The 19,251-nt window shown below is 54.5% G+C and overlaps 3 protein-coding genes across 4 annotated transcripts; all 3 read left to right on the top strand.

The window, feature by feature from the left end:
• Positions 1-29: 29 nt before the first annotated feature.
• On the top strand, positions 30-6,286 carry MARS2 (methionyl-tRNA synthetase 2, mitochondrial). Its single transcript, XM_026112922.2, is given in 4 exon segments — positions 30-308; positions 588-922; positions 5,056-6,195; positions 6,197-6,286. Coding segments are annotated over 4 exon segments (1,758 nt in total). The 5' UTR covers positions 30-64; the 3' UTR covers positions 6,236-6,286.
• Positions 6,287-11,613: 5,327 nt separating this feature from the next.
• Positions 11,614-14,745, top strand: RAB33A (RAB33A, member RAS oncogene family). 2 transcript variants are annotated; one of them, XM_064517972.1, is made up of 3 exons: positions 11,614-12,036; positions 12,259-12,480; positions 14,206-14,745. In XM_064517972.1, the coding sequence occupies exons 1-3, from the start codon at positions 11,815-11,817 to the stop codon at positions 14,659-14,661; spliced, it is 900 nt and encodes a 299-aa protein (XP_064374042.1). In that variant the 5' UTR covers positions 11,614-11,814; the 3' UTR covers positions 14,662-14,745. The 2 variants fall into 2 exon arrangements, with proteins under 2 accessions (XP_064374042.1, XP_064374044.1); XM_064517974.1 differs by lacking the exon at positions 12,259-12,480 and having other exon boundaries at positions 11,624-12,036.
• A 60-nt stretch (positions 14,746-14,805) lies between these two features.
• On the top strand, positions 14,806-18,768 carry RBMX2 (RNA binding motif protein X-linked 2). The gene is made up of 6 exons (XM_064517971.1): positions 14,806-14,883; positions 14,977-15,092; positions 15,305-15,356; positions 15,512-15,641; positions 15,800-15,980; positions 17,662-18,768. The coding sequence occupies exons 1-6, from the start codon at positions 14,879-14,881 to the stop codon at positions 18,102-18,104; spliced, it is 927 nt and encodes a 308-aa protein (XP_064374041.1). The 5' UTR covers positions 14,806-14,878; the 3' UTR covers positions 18,105-18,768.
• The last annotated feature ends 483 nt before the right edge of the window (positions 18,769-19,251 follow it).

The raw sequence follows: 19,251 nt of genomic DNA, 5'->3' as shown, positions 1-19,251 counted from the left end.
CCCCTGCCCGCCCCCCCTTCCCAGGCGGCCGCTCTGCGCCCCTCGCCTCTATGGTCGGGCCGCCATGCTGCTGTGGCCGCCGCGCCGCCTCGCGCGGGGTCTCTGCGGTGCCGCCGCCGATGCCGCCGCCGGTCCTGGCTCCGGCCCCGGCCGCGGCCCTGGCCCTGGCCGCGGCGTGCTGCTCTCCACGCCCATCTTCTACGCCAACGCGCCGCCGCATATCGGACACCTCTACTCCGCGCTGCTGGCGGACGCGCTGCACCGCCACCGCCGCCTGCGCGGCGCCGCCCCGGGCCGCCTCTCCACGGGTGAGCGAGGGGCGCCGGGCCGGCGCTTCCGCCGCGGCTCGGCCTTGGGTCTCCCGGGTGCCCCTCTACGCGTCCGTCCGGTGCCCCGGGGCTCGTCCCGCGGAGCTGCCGCGGCTCCTGCTCCCTCGGGTCTCACTTAACCCCCGCGTCCCCGGGGCTTTTCCGCGCGGCCGCGCAGCTCCCCCCCGTCCCGGGCCCGTCCCCAGCAGCGGCGGGGCAAGGCCGGCCCTGCCCTGCTGCCCCGGGCCCCCGCGGCACTCGTGTCTCTCCGCGTTTCAGGGACTGACGAGCACGGGCTGAAGATCCAGCAGGCAGCCGCGGCGGCGGGAGTGTCCCCGCCGCAGCTGTGCGCCCGGGTGTCGGGGCTGTTCCGCCAGGCCCTGGCGCAGGCCGCCGTCTCCTTCACCGACTTCGTCTGCACCAGCGAGCCCCGGCACCGGCGAGCCGTGCAGCATTTCTGGGCTGCCCTGCAGGGCCGCGGGGCGCTCTACAAAGGCTGCTACGAGGGCTGGTACTGCACCGCCGAGGAGTGCTTCCTGCCCGAGAGCCAGCTCGCCGACCGCAGGGACGCCCAGGGGCGCGCGCGCAAGGTGTCCTTGGAGACCGGCCATCAGGTAACGGCACCTGCACCTGCCCCGTTGAGTTTAGGCAGTCCGGAGTGCACGCTGCCTACCCGTCTGTCACTTTGGGGGTGTTGAAGGCTTCCTATAGGCTTTGTATTTCACGTCAGCTGAGACTTGCCCGTACTTCAAGACACGTCTCTTTGTAGCTGTGTATCGTTATATGGGGGAGAGCTGCCAATGGAATCCCAAAGACGCCAAATGACCGACAAATCTCAGCCGTGTCACATAGCGAGGACTCTCTGCCACTGGATTTCACAGGCTATTGGCCTGGAAACAGTGTTTTAAAGCAGTGTTGAGAGAAGCTGGCTACAAAGAAGGAAAAAGGTGCCCTTTGGGTTAGGGTAACTGTTTGTAACTGAGTTAGGCGTCCAGAGTTTTGAACCCAGTTTGTAAGGGAGTTTGGCTTGGCCACCAGATGCTTTACCTCAGTCATATCCCGTCGCATGGTTGTTGGCCTTAAGTAAAACGCTATAATGTCATCTGCCTATAGTCTGGTGATTGTATAGCACTGCAGCTGGGTGTGTGCTGCCTGACCTGCAATCTCTCTGCCACTGCAGATTTTTTATAACGTTAGCGGTTAGGTGATTTAATCCAGCAGTTGCAGAGAGGAGGAGAATAATCTCTGAAGTGTGACTAACTGGAGCATAGGAGTGTTGGCTCACTATATAAAGGGGCAAATATTGTCTCTTGATAGAGCACCTAATGTAGTTGGGGAAAAAGGTGAGTTCTCGGGCAAATATGTATGTGTATATTTTTGGTCTAAGATAGAGGCAGCAGATCTCAAAGTCGAATATACACTGAGAACAATTGCATGCCTTAGCTGTGTATCAGACTGCCCAAGAGCAAGGGTGTTTATGGTGTTGAGAAGATCTTACAGGGTGTGGGGGAAAGGATGGTAGGTGTTTATCTCTAATCAGAAAGAGAGAGACAGGTGAGTTGTTGCCTGATGAACGTGTGGATGAAAAGGAGGAGAATACAACATATCATAAAACTGATACCTCTGAGTCTCAGACTTTTGGTATCAGATAGAGCCTGGGGGGGGAAAATGTGTAGCTCACCTTTGAATGGTGTTCTTCAGATCTTCCTTAAACCCACTGAGATATGAGAGACTGTTTTGCAGGAAATTATCCTCCCTCTTCACCCTGTTAGTGTGTGTTTGTGTCATTTGTCATGCAGAGAAGCTGGAGAGGGGCCAGCAGAGGGCTCCCAGCATGGTCAGGGGGTACAGAGCACAGGCCTACAAGAGGTAGAGGGAGCTGGGCTGGTTTAATTTGGCAAAGAGGAGTTGAAGGGATGATTTACTAGCAGCCTACAATTACTTGCAAGGCAGTTACAAAGACTGCAAAGCCAAATGCTTCTCGGTGTTGCCATGCGCTAGGCAAACGGGTCAAGCTGCAAGCTGTGCTGTGGGCATCAGATTGGGCATTAGGAAAAGCTCCTTCCCCAGGACAGTGGCATGGCCCTGGGATGGCTCCCTGGAGAGGTGGGGGGCTTCATCTTTGGGGGTTCCCCGCCTCTGTGGGGCAAAGCCCCAGCCACCCCATACTAGTGCTGACAACAACCCTACTATGAGTGTGCAATGTGGAGGGCCCTTCCCACCCCCACTGCTCAGTTTTTATGGGCTGCCTGTGACAGTTCATTCTTGTGTGCGATGGTAGTTTAGTTTACCTATACAGTGAAAAGATGCCCTCTTTTGGGAAGTGCTGATGCAGGACCAAGGATTGTGCTGTTCTGCATTTACTGGGAGAGGAACTGCATTTCTGTTTTTTGTTCATTGCTCGGGTCCAGCCTAGAGACAGTTGGTGCATGTGGGGTTGCAGTGATTCTCTTTCTGATGAGGAGCTGGGGACTGGCTGGTCAGGGAACAGCTCTGCTGAAAAAGCCCTGGAGGTTTTGGTAAACAGTAAGCTGAACATGAACCAGCGATGTGCCCTGGAGGCAAACGCAGCCAACAGGATTATCCTGGGCTGTAGGAACAGAAGCATTGCCTGTTCAAGGGAAGTGATTATTCCCCTTTACTCAGCCCTCATTAGACCGCATCTAGATATTGCATCCAGTTTTGGGTCTCGCAGTACAGGGAAAATGATCAATAAACTGGAACAAGTCCAGGGGAGGCCAGCGAGATGGTCAGGAGGTTGTCATGTGAGGAGAGGCTGAGGGAGCTGGGCTTGTTCAGCCTGGAGAAGATAGGGCTTTGGGAGGGCCTAAAGGCAGAAGCTCCCCAAAGTCTATGAGGAGGTTATAAAGAAGGTGGAACAAAGTTCTTCCAGTGGTGCCTAGCAGGAGGATGAGAGAGGATGGACTTAAGTTGAAAAAAAGAGAGGTTCAGACTGGATTTAAGAAGAAACTGTTTCCTCATGAGGACAGTCAGGGAGTGGAACAGGCTGCCCAGGGAGGTTATGCTGCTTCCATCCTTGGAGGTTTTCAAGACCTGACTGGCTAAAGTCCTGAGTAACTTGGTCTGACCCCATAGCTAGCCCTGCTGTGAGCAGGAGGTTGGACTAGAGACTTCCGGAGGTGCCTTCCAACCTGAATTATCCTGTATTCCTAAGGTCAGGGCTGTTTGAAGGTCCGGAGGGATGGCACTCAGATTTCTCCTCAGGGAGGATATTCCACTAACTGTTCACAGACAAAACTTGAACGGAGACCCTGGTTTTACACGTTGTTATAACTACTCTGCGCTTTACTGGTCTCTCTATATGCTGCAGGCTCTACTTACCTGTTCTCAGGAGATGGCGTATTAATGAACTCTTCTCCCCTTCCCACTGAACTACTTTCTACTGCTCTTCAGCTGCACCTTTTCTGCTGTTGGCTAACTGCTCCTAGCACTTGGCAGGTGACATGAGGAGGGTTCTTCAGAACAAAGCACCAGACTTGGTCAGCGTTTTGCAAGAAAGGACTGCAGTTCCCAGTTTGCCAAGTTGGCTCTTCTGTCCTGAGTCATGACCAAAAGGATCACTGGCTTGTTTAAAAGAGAATATTGGACAGAGGACATGGTATCACCTCTGTATGCAGTGTTACTCCTGGGCTGAGTGCTGACATATGGGATCCAGAAATCAGAAAAGATTATGAAAAATTATAAAGAATTCAGGGGGAAAAAAACCACTTTGGTGAAACTCGCTCATAGTAGGGAAGAGTGTTTCTTTTGGGCTGACCTTTTAATTTGGCAAGCAAAGATAGTGGCAGTTATTAGCTGAAATGAGACAAATTCAACTATGCCATGAACTGTAGTTTCATACCACAGAGACTAATTATTCCTTAGGCTATCTTGCCTTCAGATGTGGTAGGTTCTTTATTGCTTGTAATGAGAGTGATGCACTTTCTGGCTCGGTCAGAAGTTGTTGGGTTCAGTGCTAGAAACTGCAACTCTGCCCTGCACGATGCCTCCATTATTTTGGAGCCTTATTTAATTTTAAAAGATAAGAATTCCTAGCCTAGCCATAGAACTAGAGTGCCTTTACACAGTTCAGTCATACCTTACCTACCTGCAAAGTTTTCGTTGTTTTAGCGAGATGTGTCCTTTAATGAACTTAAATGTGGGAGAAGTGCTGTCAGTACTTTTACAGGACTATAAATCTGTTTGTACCAGTATGGCCTATCAAGGTTAGCAGCTAAGATGCACTGAAGCTTAAACTGGGGGAAAAGAGGGAGGCAGCAGCTAGGGGAGAAGCTAAGGCACCCACCAGGATCTTTAGTAAGGCAGTAATTAACAATGACTCATGTCACTTTGTCTTTTTATGGTTCTGTACCATTTTTGCAAGGCTATATTTTTAAGGAAGTGTATTCTTGCCTCTGTAGTTCTTGCCCAATGGCAGATAAATCTGGCATGTAGAAAGGTATTCCTGCCCTGGGGACCCAAGGATCTTTAAAAGCAGAATGCTGAGCCATTCTGAGTGCCTAAATCTTTACGTGTCTTCCCAGGGAACCCAGCGAGCTGGTGTCTTAGGATTTAGGAGAGGAGGTTCCCTCTAATCATAGAAGGACCCCAGGGACTCCACGTGTGGTGGGGAACACACCCAAATGCAAATGCAGCATCGTGTGACAAACTCCGTACTGGAAATGCTGTGTGCAAATTATAAAATTGTTCATCTGGGTTGTAATTCTTTTTTCTCCTGTGTTGTCAGGTGCACTGGACCAAAGAGGAGAATTATATGTTCAGGCTCTCTGAATTCCAGAAGCCGTTGCAGAAGTGGCTCCGGGACAACCCATGTGTCATTTCCCCTGTTCCTTTCTATCAGCAAGTGCTCCACTGGCTGGAAGAGGACCTGCCGGACTTGTCTGTCTCTCGTGAGAGAAGCCGGTTACAATGGGGTATCCCTGTCCCCAGTGACTCAACGCAAACTATTTATGTATGGGTGGATGCCTTGGTGAACTATCTGAGCGTTGTGGGTTACCCTGAGACACACGGTGAGTGGTGGCCTGCCGCACACCATATTGTGGGCAAGGACATCCTCAAGTTTCATGCTGTCTACTGGCCAGCACTGCTGATGGCGGCTGGGCTGGCCCCCCCTGAGCGGATCTGCGTGCACTCCCACTGGACTGTCCATGGACAGAAGATGTCCAAAAGCCTGGGCAATGTGATTGACCCCATTTCTTGTTTTGGACAGTACACAGTAGATGGTTTTCGGTACTTCCTGCTAAGGCAAGGTGTGCCTGAGCGGGATTGTGACTATTATGATGAGAAGGTTGTTAAGTTAGTGAATTCAGAACTGGCAGATGCGCTTGGGGGACTTCTGAATCGTTCAACAGCTCTCAGCATCAACCCCAGCAACACTTACCCTTGTTTCTCAGAGTCTTGTTTTCCAAAGATTTCAGATTGTGATGGGACACAAGCCTTGGGCAGGGCTATAACTGAAGACTATGAGCTGGTGGCATCTGTGGCTTCTCTGCCTCTGCAGGTGGCCAGTTATTTTGAAAGTTTCCAGATCTACAAGGCTTTAGAATGTATTGCCTTGTGCGTAAGAGAGACCAATGGCTTCTTCCAGAGACACAAGCCCTGGAAACTGGACCGAAAAGACCCTGCAGAGAAGCTCTGGCTCGACACCATCATCCATGTTACGCTGGAATGCCTGCGGGTCTATGGGACTCTCCTGCAGCCTGTGATCCCAAACATTGCAGACAAGTTGCTTTCCAGGCTGTCTGTTGAGCCAGAGGAGAGAAGCCTCTCAAGTTTGACATTTCTGCCACGTTACAATGGGAAGCCTTGTCCCTTTGAAGGGAGACAGCTTGGACCTGACACTGGCATCTTATTTCACAGACTGGAGAAAGTCAAGACAGTCTCAGATGGAAAACAAGAGGCTCTAGTCTCTGACAAATAGCTTCTGCAAATATAAGCTTCTGGGAATTCCCTGAAAACATTGTCTTTGCAAAGTATTTATTTTTTATAAGCTCCTCCCATCTCTTGGTGGTGGTGTAAAGTGAATGAGTTGAAAAGAGCACTGAGCAGGGGTGTGCTGTCCTGCCTGGGAGACTGGCATGGGTCTCTGCCTGACTTGGGAAGCAGACACCCTTGGGTAGGTCGGTTGTATGAGCTGGGCCAACTGCTAGGAAGGCTTCTCTGGCTCCTTGGAGGGCCACCTAAATAGCACCTAAATAGTTGGTAGCAGAGAAAACTGAAGATGCAGCCAGGGCTTAAATATTGGTGCTGTTTTTTTCCTGCTGTCTTTTAAGGGGCATAAAAAGAGGTTGAGGCAAATATTTATCCCTTAAAATAGGGACCTCTTTCTATACAGCCTTGAAGCACCAACTGGGAGCCTTCTTGCCTACCTACTCATATCTTCCCTCCTGGCCCCTTTACTCTGTCTTTTGTGATCTGAGGAGCAAGTCAGGCACTCTGCTAAGCACATTTGAGCATGAATGTGGAAGCCAGTTCCCACAGCAGTCTCTTCCAGAGACAGCAACTTCCCAACTTGCTTGTTCCAGGAATCTCTCCAGGCTGAGTGTCATAGAAAAACAGGAGATCTGGGGCAGCAGCAGCAGCAATCTAAATCGGCCCAGAGCAGAAAAGCTGGAGTGAAGGGCCTGGAACTGATGTAAGGTCAGAGCAAGGGGAGAGGAATTGCTGAGAAGTCGCAGGATCTGAAATATGGGAGCTTTCCTGCTGGGCAGCAGCAGTGCTACCTGGCAGAGTGCTCTGCCAGTGGCTGGATGATGTCGACATCTTGGCCAGCAATAGACTCTCAGTGCTGAGAGTTGTGCCTCGTGGCGGTCAGGCTACATGAGCGCAGAGAAGTGGGGTGTGGATGGCAGACTTGCCACTGGAGTGGGACGTCTGGGTTTGTGGAGGCGTGGAGATTGTACCTGGGTTATTCCTAGCAGCTAGAAACAAGCTTTCCATTTTAAAAGACCATAATGTTCTGAGCAAATGAGATTGCTTGATGCAGAAAAAGATTATTTGGTGCAGCTCCCATGCAGGGAGTGATGGTGGCACTTGTAGAACTTCGGCAGGGGTTTCCCATGTGGAGTTGCTGAGGAGGGGCTGGCATTGGGGTTGAGTCCCTAAGATGATCAAACTGCCCCTGAGAAAAGGCTCTTTCCTTGGGTCCTCTTGGTGCTGACTGTACACCCACAAGGAGAGGGCTGAGCAGCAACTCTGCAGCTGATGTCCTCGTGTCACCTTGACTCCTTTAGAGGTTTTTGGCTGGGACAGAACAAGACGGGTTATCACCGATGCTCTCCTGATAACATCTCTGGGACACAGTCCAGGTGGATCTTTTGGCTGTATTGGCTGAGCTTCCTTTATGAACCAAATCCCCAGATCAGCTGCTGTAGGCATGAGCCTGGACAGGGGTGATCTCTTCTGCAAGACTGCTCTTTACACTGGAGAGAACCCAGTTAGGTGAAGCAGTACTGTATAGAGGTTAGAAATGGTAGTCTTGCTCAGTTAAATCTGTGAACGGGAGCAAACTTGAAAGGAGAGGACAATCTTTATGCTTCAGGCACACTCTTGTTTATGAGTCTTTTCTGCTTGCTAGGGGGTTTCTTGCACTCTTTTGTTTTCATTTCAGTGATGCTGGAACAAGGCTGCTCATTTCCTCTGATATCCTGGGGTAGCTGGGACAACCTAGGGACCTCTGGCAAATCCTTCCCAGCCTTTGGCTCCTTCATTTCCCATCAAGTGCCTGCACTGCAGGGGCCTTGTTGTATCAGGGACCAATTTTAGGGGGCTGTGATCTCTTTTGGAGCTGCCTGGGCTGCCTTATCAGGGCAGCAGCAGCAGCCCCACCTTGGAGCACTGCAGGCCTCTGCAGACACCGCAAAGGATCCCTTCTCCCTCCTACTGCCTTGGCAGTTCTCCATTTTACCCTTCTCTCCCTGTGCCGCAGCGTGCCACCCACCCTGTTTCATATTAGCTGTGAGAAGAAAGCCAAGCTCCGGAGTTCCTTAACGCTTCCTTCTAGCAGTGGTACCCTTCTTTCTGCTGTGCCTGATACCCCTCGCTTCTGCCCCTAACCATCCTTTCCTCGTTCAGGCTGCAAACCTCGGTGCCCCCACTCCCTGGGCATGGATCCAGGCAGAGGTTTGCAGAGGACCTGTTGCCCTGCTCCATCCACGAAGCATGGGGATAAGCGTGGCCTCAGCCTGTTCCTTGTCATCTCCAAAGTGGACAGCAGCAGCTAGGAGCTCCATTGCACCCCAGGAAAGCCAAGGAGAAGGGCTGGGGAGCCCAGCTCCTCTGCAGGAGCTGCAGCTCAGCAGCCACAGGCCCCCCTCTCTCTGCACATCTCCTCTCCAGTCCTGCGATGCATGGCTCTCCCTGGGCCAGAGCATCCACGCAAGCTGCCACAGCCTGCTTGGGGCCCCTTCTGCACACTGATCAGGACACATCGTCCTCTGAGCACCCCGCAACCCAAAGGCAGCAGCACCCCTGGTTGGGGCTGCCAAGCCACATACAAAGAGGGTCTTTCTGGCATTGTAAGCTGTTGCCTGGGCGGTGATGAGCCCTCAAGCATGTGGGTAATTTTTTCCCCCCAGTTCCCAGCACTGCCTTTAAACTTGTCTCCCTCAACCCTCTCTCAGCTCTGTCACTGCCTGCCTGTCCTGCTGGTCCCCAGCCTGTCCAGGGGAGGTGGCCTGTGGGGTGCATGTCGTGCTGCTCTTGCCGCTCTGGTGAGCTGCAGGGCTCCCAGGCAGAGGCTGCAAAGGCACGAGGAGCTGGGTAGTCTGTCCTGCCGGGGCTCCCCACGTGAGGGATTTACCCTGTTCTGTGGGAGCACAGCGCTCCCCTTTCCAAAAAGATTAGCCATGGTCATCTTGCGGCCAAAGGCAAGCTGCCATGCTCTGCTCCTGCTCCTCAGCGCTGCTGCCCTATGGGGAGCGAGGAGCTAGGAGTGGGCAAATGGCCACTGGGCCAGGTGTCTGCTGCCTCACCTGAGTGTGACATCTGCCATGACTCTGTACCCACATTGGTGTGACACTGGCTGTCTCTGTGCCCTGACAGGGGTGACACTGGCCATTGCTCCATGCCCGTGCTGGTGTTACACTAGCCGTGTCTTTATGCCCATGTTGGTGGGACAGCAGCTGTGTCTCTGTGCCAATAGTGGCATGGCACCAGCCATTTTTCACCCATCAGGGTGCACAGACACTTCCTATATCACGCTAACATGGGCATAGAGACCCAGCTGGTACCAGCATGGGCACAGAGCAATGGCTGGTGTCACACCTATCAGGGCACAGACACACAGTTGGTGCCACAATGTCAGAACAGAGACACAGCCGGTGTCACACCAATATGGGTATAGAGACACGGCCCATGTCACACTAACTTGGGCACAGAGACAGGTCTGGTGTCAGAGCAACGTGGGCACAGGGACACAACCAGTGTCACACCAACATTGGCACAGAGGCACAACTGGTGGCACAGCAACATAGGCACAGAGACACAGACGGTGTCACACTTGTCATGGCACAGAGACACAGATGGTGTCACACAAGTCAGGGCACAGTGGCACAGCTGGTGTGACACCAACATGGGCACACACACATGGCTGGTGTCACACCAACATAGGCACAGAAACACAGCTGGTGGCACAGCAACATAGGCACAGAGACACAGATGGTGTCACACTTGTCATGGCACAGAGACACAGTTGGTGTCACACAAGTCAGGGCACAGTGGCACAGCTGGTGTGACACCAACATGGGCACACACACATGGCTGGTGTCACACCAACATGGGCACAGAGACACAGCTGGTGTCACCGCAGTATGGGCACAGAGACATAGCCGGTGTCACAGCAGCGTGTGCACAGACATGGCCAATGTTACAAACATACTGGCCCAGAGACACAGCTGGTTTCACACCGACATCAGCAGGATGACACAGCCGGTGTCACAACAAAATGGGCACAGAGACTTGGCTGGGGTCACACCAACATGAGCACAGAGATACAGCTGATGTCCCACCTGTCAGGTTACGGAGATCTAGCTGGTGTCACACCAACATGGGCACAGATATTCAGCCAGTGTCACGCCTTTCAATATACAGAGAAACATTGGTGTGACACTGACTGCTTCTCTGTGCCACCATGTTGGTGTGACACCAGCTGTGTCTTCATGCCCTGACAGGTGGGACAATGGCCATATCTCTGTGGTGATATTTGTGTGACACCGACATTGTCTCTGTGCCTGTGTTGGTGTGACACTGGCTGTGTCTCTGTGCCCTGACAGGTGTATCACTGGCCATCTATCTGTGCCCATATTGGTGTGGCAATGACCATGTCTCTGTGCCCGTGTTGGAGTGACACTGGCTGTGTCTCCATGCCCTTACAGCTGTTACACTGGCTGTGTCACTGTGCCTATGTTGCTGTGACACTGTCTCCCTGCCCTGACAAGTAGTACAATGGTCGTGTCTCTGTGCCTGCATTGGTGGGACACCGGCTGTGTCTCTGTGCCCTGACAGGTGTGACACTGGCCGTGTCTTTGTGACCACGTTGCTGTGACACCAGTTTGGTTTTAGGCCCACGTTGGTGTGATACCAACTGTGTTTCTGTGCCCATGTTGGTGTGACACCAACCATGTCTCTGTGCCCATGTTCCTGTGACACCGGCTGTGTCTCCACAGCGCAGGGGCTGGTGGGTGGTGCGGGTGCGTGGGGCGGGCTGGTGCCAGTGCGGGTGCCCGCTGGCGGGGCGGGCTGGTGCTGGTGCGGGTGCGTGGGGTGGGCGGGTGCAGGTGCCCGCTGGCAGGGTGGGCTGGGCTGGTGCAGGTGCGTGGGGCGGGCCGGTGCGGGTGCGGGTGCCCGTTGGTGGGGCGGGCTGGTGCCGGTAGGGGTGCCCGTTGGCAGGGTGGGCCGAGCCGGTGGGGGTGCGTGGGGCAGGCCGGTGCCGGTGCGGGTGCGTGGGGTGGGCCAGTGCGGGTGCGTGGGGCGGGCTGGTGCCGGTGCGGGTGCGTGGGGTGGGCTGGTGCAGGTGCGTGGGGCGAGCCGGTGCGGGTGCAGGTGCGTGGGGTGGGCTGGTGCGGGTGCGTGGAGCGGGCCGGTGCCAGTGCGGGTGCCTGTTGGCAGGGTGGGCCGAGCCGGTGCGGGTGCGTGGGGTGGGCTGGTGCGGGTGTGTGGGGCGGGCCGGTGCCGGTGCGGGTGCCTGTTGGCAGGGTGGGCCGAGCCGGTGTGGGTGCGTGGGGCGGGCCGGTGCCGGTGCGGGTGCCCGTTGGCGGGGCGGGCTGGTGCTGGTGCGGGTGCGTGGGGCGGGCGGGTGCGGGTGCGTGGGGCGGGCCGGTGCCGGTGCGGGTGCCCGCTGGCGGGGCGGGCCGCCGCTCTCCGTGTGCACCGACCACCTGATCCCGCTCCGCCCGCCGCAGCCGCAGCCGCAGCCGCAGCCTTTGTGCGCGGCGCGGGGCGGCGCGGGGCGGCGCGGCCCCATGAGGCGGTGAGGCGGCGGCGCGGGATGGCGGCGGGCGGCGGCGGGCGGCCGCCGGGCCCCGAGTCCTCGCTGGAGCCCTACGTGCAGACCCGCATCTTCAAGATCATCGTGATCGGGGACTCCAACGTGGGCAAGACCTGCCTGACCTTCCGCTTCTGCGGGGGCACCTTCCCCGAGAAGACCGAGGCCACCATCGGTGTGGACTTCCGGGAGAAAACGGTGGAGATCGAGGGGGAGCGCATCAAGGTGGGCGGCGGGCGCGGGGCCGGCGCGGCGGCGGGGCGGGCCGGGGGCGGCCGCTTGGCGCGGGCGGCAGCCGGGGCGGCGTGCGGCGGCCCCCAGGGCCGACCCCGGCCGGCCGCGGCGGGGCCGCACGTTGGCCCCCGGGGCGGCACTCAGCGGCCCCTCGGTTCCGGATGCAGCCCTGAGCACCGGGCCCTGGGAGGATTTCTCATTCTCGTCTTGCAGAGACATCTCCCGAGCTCCACGGCTCCGCTGGTTGCTCGAGTCTGCAGGGAGTCCGGAACAATAGCTCGGGGTGAAATACTGCCATTGTCCTGTTGTTCCGACACCCGGCACAGGTGGATCTCCAAAGTGTCGGGACCGCCTCCGGCTCCAGGAGGTGGACCGCAGGACCGCGCGGGGCGACGCTCCAGGGGCGCCGGAGGACTGAGCCGGATGCAGAAACGCGTGCGTTTTCGGGGGAGCAGGCTGCTGGAGGCTGGCGGTGGCCGTGCCAGGGGGCCGGGAGCTTACACTGGCTGACTTCAGTGCGCTTGACACCTGCGATGTTACTGTTCCAGGCTGGAGTTAGCAAGCGCTACGGGGATGTGATTTTGGCTGAACTAGAATAGAACTGATTTGCTCTGCGTAGACCAGTGTAACAACTGTAAGAAATTCATTAGCTCAGACCCGAAGAGATCTGATCGATGTGTCAGAGCAGATCTGCAGATCGACAGCAGCTGGTAAGAAACAGCTTGAGAAGCACAGTTTGCAGCTGATCTTGGCCTGCCGGATTATGTGGATCAGCACCACCGGCAGTCTGTGTATAAGACAGACTGCTGGAAGAAACAAATATTGCTACTTTGGTGACAGATGGATGATCAAAATTTGAGGGACTAATCGCAGTGAAATTAGAGGTAATATTGGTTGATGAGAACTAGAACTGGAATTTTAGTTGTGCTTTTAAACTGTCCATGAAATACTTTTTTTTTGAGAAGAATTATTGATTTCTCCCCTGCTTTCCCCAGCTTCATCCACCACCACCTATCTGTGTTGTTGTAAGCTGTAGTGCAGGCTATGAAGCCCATCTTACCACCGCTAGCTTGAGAGTGGTGCCAGGCTTGCTACCATTGGATATTATTTGTGCTCCAGCAGACAGGACTGGAGGGTAGTACAGCAAACTGGCCTTCTCCTGGGAGCACATGTGACAGGGAAGTCCAAGAGGAGGGTTGAGAGATGGGAGACATACCCTCCCTCTCCTGCTCTACCCAAATCAAATGGCCTGGGATGGATGGGTATGGAATTGGTGAACGAGCAGCAGCTCTTTTTTGCCAGCATTTTTCCCCTCTGAAGGACTCTGGGGCAGGCACTGTCTTGGTGGGGTGTAGGGTGGTTTGAGGTTAACCACAGGCTCTTGTTTAGAAATCGCCAATTCCAGGCTTCACAGCAGCGTCTGCGAGGACCAGCAGGGAGCCCAGTCTCTTTGCCCTGCCTCCTCTGTACATGCCACTGTGTAATTTTCAGGGCTCTCTTTTATGGCATAGGATTAGGCAGACCAATGTCCCAATCTGGTGCAAGAAATGGGAAGTGTTTTGTGCGGTTCGTTTCTGTGGTGGGGATGATGGTCAAGTGCCTCAGGAGGAGGATAAGAAGCAGGGAGCGGTCCAGCAGCTGAGTGCTGTAGAAGGGTGCCTGACAAGGCGTTTGAAAGTCGGGTATGTCTTTCACCAAGACCCAGCCATCAGGCAGCGACGTTCCTCACTCGGAGCACAAGGACCGAAAGTGCGTGGCTAATTCTCTTGACTGTGCTGGCCTCAGCTGCGGTGGCTGGAAATGGGATGTGCTGCGCAGAGCCCTGCACTTGTCTGTGAATGCTGAAGGTGAATGAAAGTGCTGACATGATCTCTCTTGTTAAATAAGCTGGGATTGCTGCTTGAATTACACAAGCTTTTGGGCATAGGCACTGCAACATACCGTCTTGAGCACCATGGACACATGCCCAGAAGCTTATGTAACTCATCTAGCAATCCTGGCTTGTCTAATAAGATGTAGCTGTCTCCTGCATCTTCCCACTGTAGTTCAGCAAACCAACGTGCTCCTGAGACAGCAAGCCCTGGCTTTAGGGGTGGACGCTTGGTGCTCCCATAAAGTTCCTTCTTGTCTGCCTCAAGAATGCTGTGCTTTGCTTTCCAGGTCCAGGTGTGGGACACAGCTGGCCAGGAGAGGTTTCGCAAGAGCATGGTAGAACATTACTACCGCAACGTGCACGCCGTTGTCTTCGTTTACGACGTCACGAAGATGACGTCCTTCACCAACCTCAAGATGTGGATCGAGGAGTGCAACGGGCACGCGGTGCCCCCCCTCGTGCCAAAGGTGCTTGTTGGGAACAAGTGTGACTTAAAGGAACTGATCCAAGTGCCATCCAGCATGGCCCTGAAATTCGCCGACGCGCACAACATGCTGCTGTTCGAGACCTCAGCCAAGGACCCTAAGGAGAGCCAGAACGTGGAGTCCATTTTCATGTGCCTGGCCTGCCGGCTGAAGGCCCAGAAGTCGCTGCTCTACCGAGACGTGGAGAGGCAGCAGGGCAGGGTGCAGAAACTGGAGTTCACGCAAGATGCCAACGGTAAAAACTCCTGCCCGTGCTGAGCGAGCCGGCTCGGAGGGCCGAGCGCGGGGCCGCCGCGCCGCCTCCCCGTGTCACTGTTACCAATAAAGTCTGTGTGGCTGCAACCGGCGCTGGTGGTGCTTCGCGCGGCGCGGCGCGCATGCGCGGCGGCGGGAGGAGGGGGGGCGCTGCGAGCGGGCCGCGCGGCGCGCATGCGCGGAGGCGGCGGGCGCAGGCGCAGTGCGCGCCGCTGTCACCATGAAGTAGGTTTGCGGGGAGCGCGCCGGGGGGAGGGGGGCGGAAGGAGGACCCTCCCCCCCTCCCCCCCCAGTGTTAACGGTGCCCGTCGCCCCCAGCCCCCTGACGAAGGTGAAGCTGATCAACGAGCTGAACGCGCGGGAGGCGGAGCTGGGCGTGCAGGAGGCGGTGTCGTGGCACGCCGAGTACAAGGACAGCGCCTGGGTCTTCGTCGGTACGTGCGGCCACGGCCCGGCACGGCTGGGGGGGGGCGAGGGGCGCCGCCGCCCGGCTGGAGGGGGTTGGGCGCTGCTGCGCATGCGCGCGCCCTTCGTTGGGTGGGGGTGTATGGGGGGGGAGCTGGGGCTGGGGCTGGGGGGCTCCGCGCGCTGGGCCCCGGGGCGGCGGCTGCCTCGCCCGGTGCCGCCGCACGCCTCTCCTCCGCAGGCGGGCTGCCCTACGAGCTCACCGAGGGGGACATCATCTGCGTGTTCTCGCAGTAAGTAGCGCTGCCCTCGCTCCCCTCTGGGGCCTGGTTGTGCCTGTGGGACCCCTCGGAGCGGGAGGTGCCCTTGCCTTCCTGCCTTTCCCGCAGGCCCCGAGGCCCTTTGGACGTTCGCCGCGGCCGTTTTGGCTGCTAATTGTGTGTTTCAGGTATGGAGAGGTCGTGAACATTAATCTGGTGCGGGACAAGAAGACAGGAAAATCCAAAGGCTTCTGCTTTCTCTGCTATGAGGACCAGAGAAGCACTATTCTTGCAGTTGACAACTTTAATGGAATCAAGGTCAGTGAAGCAGAGTGAGACAGAGCCCCACCTGGCTGAGGTGGCTCCTGGTACGTCACGTCTCGTCAAGCAGCAGCCCTGACAGTGGCTCAGTGGTATCCTGCATTGCTTGGGACGCTTATCTGTGGCTGTGCTAACCCTGTGACTCCTCCTTGTAGATAAAAGGAAGAACGATCCGAGTGGACCACGTGGCTAACTATCGCCCCCCCAAAGACTCTGATGATTTAGATGATGTCACCAAAGCCCTCCGTGAAAAGGGCTGTGGAGTTAAAACACCACCTCATACTTCATCTGATTCGTTGTCAGAAGATGATAATGTGCCAGTAAAAAAGCAAAAAGGTTGGGTTCCTAGCAGAGTCCTGACCCCAGCTGAGAATGTCTGCATGAACCCCTCTGTCTTGCCAGGGCTCAGGGCAACAGCATCAGTGCGAGAAGGAGGGGCAGATGTGTGCTTGGAAAGTGCCACAGTCCTAAAGTCTGTGTGATCTCCTGAGTGGTACCTGATTGTATTTAGTCCTTTATCCCCATCCTCTCAGAGCTGTATCTTGCAGGTAATAATAGTACTTTTTTCCAGGAAAAAAGAACCTGGCTGCCAGGCTGTTGCGTTATGCCAGGGAGCAGCAGTGCTGTTGGAAATAGGGAAAGGAAAAGCTAAAAAAGCTCCACTTAATCTTAAAATTAGGAAGCAGCCATTCTAATACAAGAGTGTTGCAGATGCATTGGATGGCCCTTGTGTGGCCTGCAAAACATAATTTAATTGTGTAGAGCACAAAACCAGACTTGGTTGAGATTTTATGGCTAGAAACTGAAGCCAGTCAAGGTAGTTCTTTTTTTTTTTTTTTTTTTTTTTTAAAGTATAAGTTAAACCAGTGTAATGCCTAAATATTCCTTGTTGTCAGGGGACAGAGCAGTGTCTGTTGCTGCATATCTTTCAGAAAACATCTGTTTTTGTTGAAGAGAGAGTCTTGTTCAGCGTGGGTTTACTGAAGGAACGTGTCAAGTAAAGGGTTAGCCTGTGTGATCATACTGATGCCTTTTTAGAAAGCATCAGGGTTTTATCCATCCTTGCAGCAGAGGTCTTGAAGAGTCACGCACATCAAGGCCTGCGGGGTGCTAGAAGCAGGGACTTGTGTCAGAAACCCTTTACCTTTGCTTGTTAACCCCTTCCACATGGTACCTAACTGAAATGGGCTTGTAGCTCCCAGGATGAGCTCGTTTGGCATGGTGATGTTGACAAGGGGGAGGGAAGTCATTCTGGAATTGGCTTGTTGTGCTTATGACATGTAACCTGCCACGTGGAGCCTCCCCTCCAGCACCTAGGCTGTATCTGTGACAGGCTCCCTGTTAGTTCTTTGCAGCAGGTTTTAGGCCCTCCTGGTGTGTTGAGTTGAGACCCTTCTTTAATGCATTCCTCTTTGCCCATCAAGACAGGAGTTCAGTAGCATGGCATTGATGTGGACGCAGGGTGGGGGGCCTTGGTGTAGGACGGAAGGTAGTATAGGTCAAGCTAGAGTCCTAGTTTGAAAGAAAGGGGCTGGAGAAAAGAAAATATAGAAGAAAACTAAGGTGGGGACTAGATGCACAAAAATGAGAAAGGCAAAGGAGAGTGAAGAAGGAAAAGAAATACTGAGTCCAGAGAAGGAAACTTCCACACAGTTGATAACATACGTGCAACGCTAAGAAAGTCCTTATTGAGAAAAGAGATTTTAAGGAAGGTGCTTGATCAGCTAAACAGTGTTAAAATGTTCCAGGACAGCTTAGTGGGGAAGAATACAATGTGGCAATCGTGAAAGAAGGAAGTAGGATGGTTCAGTCTGGAAGAGAAAAAACTAGAGTTAGAAGTGGAATAGGATCTCTCGGGGTGGGGGGTTAGGAGGCTGTGAAACTTGGGGGGAATCATTGACCTTATCTAAAGATGGGAGGAGGGTCGAAAGATGCTGTGGTGTTAGATGGCATAGCTTGAGGAGCTGAGATAATACTTGCAGTACTATTGTTCCCTAAAGATGAACCTGTATTTCAGATAAAGAGAAAAGCAGGCAAGAACGGCAAAAGCAGAGCCTGCACGCTGTGAAGAGGGCTGCGTCTGCAGAGGAGTCGCATCCAAGAATCAAAATTAAAAAGGAGAAAGAGGATCCTGCCTATGACCAGTATGCCAATGTGAGTCAGCAGTCCTGGAACGGGTCTGAGAGGAAACATGCGAGCAGGACGCAGCGGGAAGAGGAAGAGCAGAGGCACCAGAGAGCTTCGGAGAGAAGAGGGGAAAAGAGCTGCCAGGAACAGAGGGGACAAAACAGCCTGCGGAAAGAGAGAGGAGAGACTGGCAGAAAGGGTGAAGGCCACAGCAGCAGGCGAGACGAGCGTCTCGAGGGAAGCAGATCCAGGGAGCACCGGGAGAGCAGCATCACAGAGCCCCATTCCAGACACAGAGAGCCAAGTACCGCTAGGGATTCCAACCGCCGCTAAGCTGGGGGGTGAGCAGCACCTGGGGCCACGGCTGCTCTGACCAAACAGTCGGAGTGTGGTCCCTGAACCTAGCCCAAAGCCCGTATGAAGCCTCCTTATGTCTCTGTGAGGATGCCACAGCTAGACTGCTAGTTTCCACCAGTTCTAGCTTTGTTTGTCATTCCAGCTCTTGGACAAGGATCTCCTCCTCGCTTCTGATGCAATCGGGGATGTGAATTTTGTCGTCTTCTTGTTCAGCCCTTCTCTGCTGTGGCATCTTGCGGCATTAATGGTGGATGGCCTTGCAGACACGTAGATGTGTCGAGCCATTCACCGCAACGTGAAAACAGTCACTGGGCTGCTGTGTTCCCTAAGCAGCCCCGTGTCAGCAGTCCTGGTGGGACTGGTTTCCATTCCCCCCCCCATTACACTCACTCTCTCCTCTCTCGCTGCAGAGGGAGATTGGTGGGAATCTTGTAGGCCTTACACACACTGGCTTTGTACCCTGAGCCCATCCTGTGTAGCTGCCAGCTTCTGTGATGAATCCCAAGGGATGCACTGTTGAGTCAGGGCTATTTATTGTTTTCTAAAAGTCCCTTAATAAAGCTGTTGTATTAACTGAAAGACAGAACTGTAAGCAGCAGTTCTCTTTCCTGGTGACTGATTAAAGGTATATTTTTTCTTATACTGTGTTCAAGCTGACTTGACCTGAAGACCAAAGGTAACTGATACCAAATTTGAGGGTATATGGCAACATAGGGAGGGATAGTTTTTAGCTGTATCTGGAGATAGAGAGGAGACCTTGCTGTATGAAAATATGACTCAAGATTCCCCATGGTGCACAGCTAGGAGGTATTATGGTTTCAAGGAGTCATGTAGCTGCAGTGCTTCGAGGGCAGGATGAGAGGTGCTTCACCTACTAAGCTTGCTGGAGCCGCTGACTGGAGGATGCTGAAAATGAAGACCCTCAATGGGGTTGGTGTGGGGAAGAGGGGGTGGCTGGGGATGGAGTAGGGGGGCAGACCACTATCCAAACCTCCGACAGTGGATGGGGCGGGAAGGTAAGTATCCCAGGAACGTGTTGTGTCACTTTACCTTATCTAGCCTTTGTGGTGTCACCCAAAAGAGCAGTTTAATTATAAAACATGCCATCCTTGACTCACTATTT

Source organism: Dromaius novaehollandiae, chromosome 11 (genome assembly GCF_036370855.1).
Source record: "Dromaius novaehollandiae isolate bDroNov1 chromosome 11, bDroNov1.hap1, whole genome shotgun sequence".
In the NCBI taxonomy this organism is placed as follows: Eukaryota; Metazoa; Chordata; class Aves; order Casuariiformes; family Dromaiidae; genus Dromaius; species Dromaius novaehollandiae.
The sequence above is the reverse complement of the archived record's forward strand: the minus strand, read 5'-3'. Positions and strand labels throughout refer to the sequence as shown.